General features: G+C 37.2%; 1 protein-coding gene across 7 annotated transcripts in view; it reads right to left on the bottom strand.

Moving 5' to 3' along the window:
* The window catches only part of ggctb (gamma-glutamylcyclotransferase b), a 13436-nt gene extending 2005 nt beyond the window's left edge, over positions 1 to 11431 (bottom strand). Inside the window, exons 1-5 of one of the 7 annotated variants that reach the window (XM_087285532.1) lie at positions 10626 to 10715; positions 10405 to 10547; positions 7351 to 7505; positions 5828 to 5973; positions 5615 to 5747 (exon numbers count right to left, since the gene is read on the bottom strand). In XM_087285532.1, coding sequence (XP_087141658.1) covers positions 5615 to 5747; positions 5828 to 5973; positions 7351 to 7505; positions 10405 to 10411 — 441 coding nt within the window. In that variant the 5' untranslated portion in view covers positions 10412 to 10547; positions 10626 to 10715. 7 annotated transcript variants of the gene reach the window in all.
* Positions 11432 to 12217: the final 786 nt, after the last annotated feature.

Raw genomic sequence — 12217 nt, 5'->3', positions numbered from 1 at the left:
CACTTTGTAGAAATTCAGTGAAATAAACTGCACAACCCAAAAGAAACAATGATAATCAAGAGAATAAGAGTCAGCTCACTATAGAACGAACATGATTGATTTGATTTCAATCAGTCAATCAGGCCAGATCGCCTCATGGCAAGAAGGTTGCTGGTTCGAGCCTCGGCTGGGTCAGTTGGGTAAACTAAATTGTCCATAGTGTTCGAGTGTGAGTGAGAGTCTATGGGTGTTTTTCCCAGTGATGGGTTGCAGCTGGAAGGACATCCGCTGTGTAAAACATATGCTGGATAAGTTGGTAGTTCATTCCGCATTACCCCAGATTAATAAAGGATAGATAGATAGATAGATAGATAGATAGATAGATAGATAGATAGATAGATAGATAGATAGATAGATAGATAGATAGATAGATAGATAGATAGATAGATAGATAGATAGACGGATGGATAGACGGATGGATGGATGGATGGATGGATGGATGGATGGATGGATGAACGGACGGACGGACGGAGGAACAGATGGACAGACAGACAGACAGACAGACAGACAGACGGATGGATGGATGGATGGATGGATAGATAGATGGATGGATAGACGGATGGATGGATGGACGGATGGATGGATGGATGGACGGATGGATGGATGGATGGATGGATGGATGGATGGATGGATGGATGGATGGATGGACGGATGGACGGACGGACAGACAGATAGATAGATTGACGGATAGACTGACAGACGGACGAACGGACAGACAGACAGATAGATAGATAGATAGATGGATAGACGGATGGACTGACGGACGGATGGACAGACGGACAGACAGACAGACGGATTGATGGATGGATGGATGGATGGATGGATAGAAGGATAGATAGATAGACAGACAGACAGACAGACAGACAGACAGACAGACAGACAGATAGATAGATAGATAGATAGATAGATAGATAGATAGATAGATAGATAGATAGATAGATAGATAGATAGATAGATAGATAGATAGATAGATAGATAGATAGATAGATAGATAGATAGATAGATAGATAGATAGATAGATAGAACATACTCAAATTATTTCAAGCTATTAATGAAATCTAGTCTTTTAATGAAATGCAAACATCAACTTAATAAAACTTAGTTATTATAACCAAGCTAGTTTAATCAATCAAAAATTAAATTAAATTCTTAATACACAAATGTAATTGTAAGCTTTCAAAAAATTGCTTTATTATTTTATCATTTTTAATCTCACAAAAAAATATTGTTGTCCTTTAATGTCCCAAACATGTGTTAACATTTTACAATCAGAATAGTTTTAAGGGCAATAATATGTTTGCACACTTCTATCCAGTCACTCAAAAAGCATTACAAGCGTGTTTTTCAGAATATGTCAGATTTAAATAGAGACTCTAGTATGGCGAGTGTTATGAAATTATAGTGCATTTTCCAGATGCTTCGGTGTGATGTGTTGTGTGTTTAATGTGTGAATGGCAGCATTATTGTCCCACACAAAGCCAGCCGAGCCGCAGCAAACGCCAGAAAAAGCACAACATTGTCCTTTCGCCAGCAGCACAAATAACAAACTCATTCTGTTGTGGAGAATGATATCAGATTACTGCGTTTAGAGAAGCATGAGCTCGTCTCGTTGTTGTTTTAATTACTCTGACACACAAGGCAAAACTGAGTTGATCTAAATATCCTCTATACTCGGATAACATCTTACTTTAAATGTCAAAACTGAATGATTGGTTCACAGTATAAAGAGATTTGGTTTTATAAAACTAGCACAGTGTGTGACGTCTTATGAAACTGCTTTTGTGTATTTTTTAAGCTTTAAAATGAGGTTGGAATACATGAACATTAGTGATGAAAGCAGATTTGGGAGGACACGATGGAGAGTAAAAAACTCATTTTATGCTCAGATGAACTGTCATGTAATGAATGTCAACAGGCAGATCAAATGGCTCGTTTCCACTGAGATGTACAGTACGGTACGGTTCGGGTCACCTTTATCAGGCTTGCGTTTCCATTACCACGGGTTCCCTTTTGGTGGTCGTGGTGTGCGACAAAGTTTTAAGTCGACGTCATGCTGGCTCGAATAAATGTTTACAGTAAAGCTGTATAGGTCGTTTACAAATCATATGAGAAGCACTTCTCACAAAACAGATGCTTTACACCCATAAATACTTCTATATACATGTTTATTACTATAATTTCTATGAACATGATTTGATTATAACTGCAGATCAATGTAGGCTACTGTAGAGTCTGTGATTATATTAAATAAATAAATACATGCAACATTTATGAACACATCCAGCCCCTTACAGTCTCTGATATATTATTAACTACAGAAAAACTACACACAGCAGACATTTAGTCCTTATTTGAGTTCAAAAACACACGTAATATAGCCCACAGTCAGCGCAAACCTCTCATCTGTGTCTGTAATCTTGACCAGCACATGTAAGCTCTGTTTGAGAGTCATTTTGTCATTCCCAGTTCATAATAATCCAAAAGGCGAAGATAATCATGGCAGTTTGTTCATGATTCAGGTTGCTAAAACAATTTTGCTCTTGTGTTTTCCCCCCGGCTTGTCCTATTTTTTGCGTTTCTCTCTCGCGGTTGTTCTTTTTATTTCTGAATGGATCAGATGACGGAGACACGTCAATAATCACATGCACGTTATTATCATCAGCTCAAGAAGTTCGTTATATCAAATATAGACGCGATCATGAGCTCCCAGAAGAAAGCGAATACCACTCGCACCTTTAGACGGGCTCGTAAAGCAACAACAGCAGACGGCAGATTTTTCTTCTTGGCTTTGTGTCTATTCATCAAGACAACGACAAGGTTTGTTTGAGCTCGGGTCATCCATGGCTCGTTATTATATGCATATAGTATTTCCATGTAATGTCTCGGCTGTGTATTAGAACATGGCGGATCCTTTGTTTACATTCTGTCTAGCTACACAAGCTCGTGACGTATCTCTGTAACCAATCAGCGTTCGGCTGCGCGTGTAGCTCCACCTTTTAGTACCCTTTCTCGTTTTTGGTACCCTTTCAAAAGGGCGCCGAAAAAGTGGTACGGTACGGTTTTGTTCGGTACGCTTATTGACAGTGGAAACAGCCATAAAAGCGTACCAAACCGAACTGTACCGTACCACTCAGTGGAAACGGGCCAAACGTTAAAACTAATATTTAAATTGTCTGTAAGATTGTATGTGTGTGTGTGTGTGTGTGTGTGTGTGTGTGTGTGTGTGTGTGCGAATGCAAGTGTGCATGGGTGTTTCCCAGTACTGGATATGCCAGAGTACTTGTCAGTTCACTCCTCTGTAGTGACCCCTGATAAATAACAGTCTGAGCTGAAGGAGATTGTGTGAGTGGCTGGATTGATAAAATGAATGGAGGGATTAATTGATTTATAAAATAATAGATAAATTGAGAAAATAATTGACGAATGGATGGATAGAGGGTGGCATGGTGGTGCAGTGGGTAGTGCGGTCACCTCACAGCAAAAAGGTTGCTGGTTCGAACCTCGGCTGTTTCAGTCACCATTTATGTGTGGAGTTTGCATGTACTCCTCGTGTTGGTGTGGGTTTCCTCTGGGTACTCCGGTTTCCCCCACAGTCTAAACACATGCGCTGTAGAGGAATTGAGTTAGCTAAATTGTCCATAGTGTATGTGTGTGAATGAGTGTGTATGGGTGTTTCCCAGTGATGGGTTGTGGCTGGAATATGTGAAACATGTGCTGGATAAGTTGGCGGTTCATTCTGCTATGGCGACCCCTTTTTTAATAGAATGATTAATAAAATAATGGATTTATAATTGATAAAATGATTAATGAATTAATTGATAAAATGATGGATTGATTGATAAATAGATGGCTGGATAGATCGATAAAATTATGTGTGGATGGATAGATAAAATGATTGATGAATGGATTGATAAAACAATAGATTGATTAATAAATAAATGGATGAATGGATTGATAAAATAATGTATGAATGGATAGAGGGATGGATGGATTGATAAAATGGTGGATAAATGGATGGATTGATTAATATGGATTTATAAAACAATGGATAGATAGATGGATAAAAAATTAATTGATAAAATGATAGATGAATGGATTGATAAAATGATGGATTGATTGATAAATGGATGGATTGATAAAATGATGTATGAATGGATAAATTGATTAATAAAATAATGGATGAATGGATGGATTGACTAATAAAATGATGGATGGATGGATTGATGAAATAATGTATAAATGGATGGATTGATTGATAAAATGATAGATGAATGAATGGATTGATTAATAAAATGATGTATGAATGGATGGATAAAATAATTGATCAATGGATGGATTAAATAATATTGATTTATAAAACAATGGATAAAATGATGGATGAATGGATGGAAAGATGGTTGGATTGATTGATAAAATAATTGATGAATGGATGGATTGATCAATATTGATTTATAAAACAATTGCTAGATAGATGGATAAAATTAATGGATTGAATGATTGGTGGATGGATGGATTGATAAAATGGTGTATGAATGGATGGATTGATTGATAAATTGATGGATGGATGGATGGATGGATGGATAAATTGATTGATTGATAAAATGATGGATGGATGGGTTGATAAAATAATTGATGAATGGATGGATTGATTAATAAAAGAATGGATAGATGGGTAAAATAATAGACGGATTGATTAATAAAATGATGAATGCTGGATAGATAAAATGATGTATGAATAGATAAAAGGATGGATGGATGGATTGATTGATAAAATAATGAATGAATGGATGGAAAGATGCATGAATGGATTGTTAAAATGATGGATGAATTGATAAAATAATTGATGAATGGATGGATGGATTAATAAAATAATGGATATGTAGATGGGTAAAATAAAGGATGGATGGATGGTAGATTGATTGATGGATGGATGAATAGATGGACTGATTGATAAAATGGATGGATGAATGGATGGATTGATTGATAAAATGGATGGATGGATGAATGAATGGATGGATTAATTGATCAAATGGATGGATGAAGGGATGGATTGATTGATAAAATGGATGGATGAAGGGATGGATTGATTGATAAAATGGATGGATGAAGGGATGAATGGATGGATTGATTGATAAAATGGATGGATGGATGAATAGGTGGACTGATTGATAAATTGGATGGATGAAGGGATGGACTGATTGATAAAATGGATGGATGGATGGATGAATGAATGGATGGATTGATTGATAAAATGGATGGATGGATGGAAGAATAGATGGACTGATTGATAAAATGGATGGATGAAGGGATGGACTGATTGATAAAATGGATGGATGAAGGGATGGATTAATTGATAAAATGGATGAATGAATGGATGGATTGATAAAATTGATGGATGGATTTATGGATAAGATTAAGGATGGATAGATTTATTGATAAAATGGATTGATGGATGATAAATGTTAAATGGAGAAATGGACGAATGGATAATGGACAGATGATGGATAAAATTACAGGTGGATCATTTGACAGACAGACAGACATAAATAATGAACATTGCAGACTGAGCCTGTACCTGCAGATACTGTGGTGAAGGGGGAGCATAGACGCAGCTGTTCATGATGTAGGTCCTGCAGTGGAGATGCTGGCCGCTGGTGGAGACGGACACCTCCATGGGGCTGTAGATGCCCATCTTCACATTCTCCTGCCTGCAGATCCGCACACACACACAGGTCACCTCATCTGCTCTGCCATTCTCAGGTGTAAGCATCACCTATGGTCTTCTTACCTGTCCAGAGACTCCAGGTCCGACATGTTCATCCTCCACACCACGCCCCACACTGCATCACCTGCACTGGGCTCGATGGTGGCCACTCCTCCATGCCAACGCTGACTCGCCAGCCCTTTATGATTGCCAAACACCAGCTTATAGTCCTGCAGGAGGATAATGAGGAGGGATTAAGACAGATAGATAGTCAGACAAATGGATGGATGGATGGATGGATGGATGGATGGATGGATGGATGAAGGGATGGAGAGATGGATGGAGGGATGGAGAGATGGATGGAGGGATGGATGGATGGGTGGGTGGGTGGGTGGGTGGGTGGATGGATGGATGGATGGATGGGTAGGTAGGTAGGTAAGTAGATAGATAGATAGATGGATGGATGAAACAACAGATAGATGGATGGATAGGTAGATATATATGGATGGATGGATAGGTAGATATATATGGATGGATGGATAGGTAGATATATATGGATGGATGGATTAAACAACAGATGGATGGATGGATGGATAGGTAGGTAGGTAAGTAGATAGATAGATAGATGGATGGATGAAACAACAGATAGATGGATGGATAGGTAGATATATATGGATGGATGGATAGGTAGATATATATGGATGGATGGATAGGTAGATATATATGGATGGATGGATTAAACAACAGATGGATGGATGGATGGATAGGTAGGTAGGTAAGTAGATAGATAGATAGATGGATGGATGAAACAACAGATAGATGGATGGATAGGTAGATGTATATGGATGGATGGATAGGTAGATATATATGGATGGATGGATAGGTAGGTATATATATGGATGGATGGATGGATGGATGGATGGATGGATGGATGGATGGATGGATGGATGGATGGATGGATAGATAGATGAAACAACAGATGGATGGATGGATGGATGGATGGATGGATGGATGGATGGATGAAACAACAGATAGATGGATGGATGGATGGATGGATAGGTAGGTAGGTATATATATGGATGGATGGATGGATGGATGGATAGATGAAACAACAGATAGATGGATGGATGGATGGATGGATGGATAGGTAGGTATATATATGGATGGATGGATGGATGGATGGGTGGGTATGTAGATAGATAGATAGATAGATAGATAGATAGATAGATAGATAGATAGATAGATAGATAGATAGATAGATAGATAGATAGATAGATAGATAGATGGATAGATAGATAGATGGATGGATGGATGGATGGATGGATGGATGGATGGATGGATGGATGGATGGATGGATGGTTAGGTATGTAGATAGATAGATAGATAGATAGATAGATAGATAGATAGATAGATAGATAGATAGATAGATAGATAGATAGATAGATAGATAGATAGATAGATAGATAGATAGATAGATAGACTGACGGATGGATGGATGGATGGATGGATAAATGGATGGGTTAGGTTAGGTTAGGGTTGGGTTAGGGTAAGGAATAGGTTAGGGTTAGGGTTGGGTTGGATAAATGAACAGATGGACAGATTTTTACCTTGAGTCTGGCCACGCAGTGCACAGCAGCAGAAGGATTCCTCATCTGCAGTCTCTCCTTCAGCAGGTTACTCCCGTAGGCGAAATACAGGAATGTGGAGGCGTTCAGGCTCTCTGTGCCGTTGTCCATCAGTGCGTCTCCGGAGGGCAGAGGGACTAGGAGGAGGACGAGGAGGAGGAAGAGGAGGGACAGGGTGAGGAAGAGGGAAAATCTGAGCAGAATGGCGGTCGGCAGGGCTCACAGGCAGAGCAATGGCCTGAGCGTGATGGAAAACACCTCTGTTATACACAGCTTTCAGCAGCTCTCCATTCTCATGCAAATCCATTGTGTTCAAACCCTGCATTCATCAGCCGGACACTACAGCTGCAGATGCTGGATACTAAAGGTCACCCTCTAGTGGAGGAACAGGAGAACAGCTCATCTACGAGATGCATCTGCAAGCATGAGGGTAAGCTTTTTCCTTTAGGTTAATGGGATAGTTCACACAAAGAATTTAAATCCCTTTTAGGCCACTGGATATGTGTCTTTTTGGTGCCACTTAATAATGGCCCTTTTCATCAGCATCTTAAATTCTTTATGCAAGCCGTTTGTAATGCAGCATCTATTGAGGCAGGACAGTAAATCTGACATTGTTCTGCCGTTATCAGTCTCGCACTATTGTTTTCCTCTTTCTGAAAGTCTTGATAACACCATCCTGGAGCTTTTCTGTTATTATTTTAGCAAACAAGACTGTAAAAAAAATTATTTGTTGTGAGTTTACCAACTATAAATATATATATAAATATATATAAATATTTATTTGTTTATTTTTATTTATTTTATTTAACAGGGGCAATGCTCATTATTCTACAGTAAAAAACATAAATAAGCCAGAGTTAATCACAAAGGCAAATTTTCACCTGTTGTCCCCCCCCCCCCCCACCCCCCCGCCAGATTTAAAAATAAAAAGCAACATAAAATCAAAAACACATTAATAAGTCACATACACCAAGAATATAAAACAAATGATGAGAATTTCATAAGAAGCAAGAGAGAAGCTTTACACACGATTACAAACTTGATTTGCTTTTAGGCAATTCTAATGCCCAATGTATATTGCAGTGCTTGTTATAAATGATTCAAGCACTTCATTATTCTGTAAAGAATTTATTTGCCCTCACAATTTTTAATCAAATATCATAACCTTCCCTCCCTCTCAAAATGACTTTTCTTCACTTCTGGTCACATGGAATGCCTTTAGTTTCCAAAGAAGGAAATCATGCACTGTCCTAAAACATCTTCATATTTCATACTTTAGATATTCATATTGGCGACGCAGTGGCGCAGTAGGTAGTGCTGTCGCCACACAAAGAAGGTCGCTGGTTCGAACCTCGGTTTGGCTCGCTCATTTGGCGTTTCAGTGTGGAGTTTGCATGTTCTCCCTGCGATCGTGTGGGTTTCCTCCGGGTGCTCCGGTTTCCCCCCACAGTCCAAACACATGCGGTACAGGTGAATTGGGTGGGCTAAATTGTCCAGAGTGTATTAATGTGTGTATGAATGAGTGTGTGGATGTTTCCCAGATATGGGTTGCGGCTGGAAGAGCATTCGCTGCGTAAAAACTTGCTGGATAAGTTGGCGGTTCATTCTGCTGTGGCGACCCCGGATTAATAAAGGGACTAAACTGACAAGAAAATGAATGAATGAATGAATGAATGAGATATTCATATTTCAAAATATCTTGTGTTTGACTTTCAGTTCATTCAAATGAAGTTCATTTGTTTAGTGCTTTTCACAATGATTATTGTTTAAAAGCAGCTTAACAAAATGTGCACATTATTGCATTACAATCCAATTCAAAAAGAGCAGTGTACAGGGCAGACATGTAGACATAGCTAACCTGCAGTTATATAGTGTATGTATATATACAGTTGAAGTCAGAATTATTGGCCCCCTTCGATTTTTTTTCTTCTTTTTTTAAATATTTCCCAAATTATGTTTAACAAAGCACGGAAATTTTCACAATATGTCTGATAATATTTTTTCTTCTGGAGAAAGTCTTATTTGTTTTATTTCGGTTTGAATAAAAGCAGCTTTTAATTTTTTAAACACCATTTTAAGGACGAAATTATTAGCCCCTTTAAGCTATATTTTTTTCGACAGTCACAATACCTTTCCTAATTACCCTAACCTGCCTAGTACACCTAATTAACCTAGTTAAGCCTTTAAATGTCACTTTAAGCTGTATAGAAGTGTCTTGAAGAATGTCTAGTAAAATATTATTTACAGTCATGATGGTAAAGGTAAAATAAATCCATTATTAGAAATGAGTTATTAAAACTATTATGTTTAGAAATGTTTTTGCATTTTTGCAAAATCTGCTTTCTGTTAAACAGAAATTGGGGAAAAAATAAACAAGCGGTCTAATAACTCAAGGGGGCTAATAATTCTGACTTTAACTGTATATATATATATATATATATATATATATATATATATATATATATATATATATATATATATATATATATATATACATATATAGTGTCCTTCCAAAAAAAGGTGATGTCTATGTGTACATATTCAATCTAGTGTATTTTATTTTATCAAAAGAAAGAGACTCATAAAGGTTTGAAACATGTAAAGGCTGAGTAAATGATGACAGAGCTGTCATTTTCGGGTGAACCTTTTAACTACAACAATCTAAAAATTCTGGGTTGTTGTGACCCAAAATGTGGCTCATTTGTGAATAAATCCAACCAGAGAAAATGGTGATATATCTGTACAAATTACTTAATGATTTCATTTCACACAAAATTACACATGGGGTCTACATTATTATACACATGGGGTCTACAATAACAGAATAAAGACGTAATATATTGTGTAATGTATATAAAGTATAATGAGGGGGATTTCGTATCAATTCAAATTGATTTCAATTGATTATTGATCATTCGCAAAGGGTAGTATCTCGAATAAAGCAACATTGCATCTATGAATATAACAGACAGTAATGATGAATTCATTTGTTTATCGGTGTCTCCAGGCTATGCGGTTTAAGTTAGCAAATCTCACCTGTCATCTTCAGAGTAATTCACGGTTATTGTCACGCCATAAGTCCACAAACTAAAGTTTAACAGGCTGTCCCGGTCCAATAACAGAAAAGATTAGTGTCCAGTCCTCGCGTTTCCTGTCATCTGTTCATATAATGCGCATCACTGACACACAAACGTATCCATTTCATACACTTCTAGTTTCAGGAAAAGATTAAATGTTTTCCAAGCGTTTCTGGGTACCTGCTGTCAGCGTTGTAAGTCTTATACGAGCACATTTTCATCATATTTCATGTTAATCGTCGATGTTACTGTAGAATTCCTGGTTAGTCTGGCTCACGCATGTCGGAGAACGCAGCGCAGTGACGTGGGGGCGGGGCACAGAATAACTGCGTTGTGATTAGTCGGCTTGCTTGTCAATCAAACTGCCCGCGAAGGGTCTATTTAAGTTTTAAGCCACCGAGAAATCAAAATAAGATTTTTAAGATGTAAGTATCAGTATATAAGTTTTCAGGATATTTTAAAATGAAACAATATGTTATTTATCAATGTTTATGTGGGTTATCAAGTGTTTTAATTACCATGAACAGATGAAAGGTGCTTTATTTTGAGGTCAAAACTGATTTTTCTACCATTCAGAACGCAAAAAAATTTATTAATAACACTAATATATATATATATATATATATATATATATATATATATATATATATATATATATATATATATATATATATGTATATATATATGTATATATATGTATAGGAAAATAGACAGTAATAATTAAAGGTTTTAACTTTTGGCTTTGCAATCGAAATTGTCATTATAATGCAAGTCAATAGGGCAAAAACAGTCACGAACATACCAAAAGTGTAGTCAGTTTGAACAATACACAAGGGTTCAATAAAATAAAAGTAAATAAGTAGTGAATTAAAATGATTAAGTAAAATGCAGTGCTATAAAATGTGTTTTTCTCACCTGCTGAACTCAGGAGGCTGAAGCCGGCGAGCGTGAAGCTGAGGATCATCCAGGAGCTCATGGTGCTGTTTCAGGATCAGCTCTTCTGTGTGGACACAACATTAGCAGAGCGGGATCTTAGGACTGGAGGAGGGTCTCTGAACGCCCCCGACAGCTGAAACACACTGCTGAGGTGGGAATGTGCTCTTAATAACACCTCGTTACTGAAGATCTCTGTTTGGATCAGTTATATTTGCCTGAATTTGCCAGGTAATTGTAAATGTCTCTCTTTTTAAAACATTTAGCATCAGTAATATATAAATGTAGTTGAAGTCAGAATTATTAGCCCTCATGTAAGTTTCTTTTTCAAATATTTCACAAATTATGTTGAACAGATTCAGTTTTTTTTACAGTATTTCCTATAATATTGTTTCTTCTGGAGAAAGTCTTATTTGTTTTATTTCGGCTAGAATAAAAGCAGTTTTTAATTTCTTTAAACCCATTTTAAGGTCAAAACTATTAGCCCCTTTAAGCTATATTAGTTTTGGATTGTCTCCAGAACAAACCACTGTTATACAATAACTTGCCAAATTACCCTAACTTTACCCTAATTACCCTAGTGAAGCCTTTACATGTCACTTTAAGCTGAACACTAGTGTCTTGAAGAATATCTAGTCTAATATTATGTGCTATCATCATGACAAGGAGAAAATAAATCAATTATTCATTCATTTTCCTTCAGCATAGTCCCTTATTTATCAGCGGAAGGAACCACCAACTATTCTAGCACATGTTTTACGCAGCGGATGTCCTTCCAGCTGCAAACCAGTACTGAGAAACACCCAAACACACTCATTCACACACACACACACACACAC

The sequence above is a fragment of the Danio rerio genome, chromosome 16 (genome assembly GCF_052040795.2).
Source record: "Danio rerio strain M-AB ecotype USA chromosome 16, GRCz13ab, whole genome shotgun sequence".
Lineage (NCBI taxonomy): Eukaryota > Metazoa > Chordata > Actinopteri > Cypriniformes > Danionidae > Danio > Danio rerio.
This window is presented reverse-complemented; position numbering and strand designations above follow the sequence as displayed.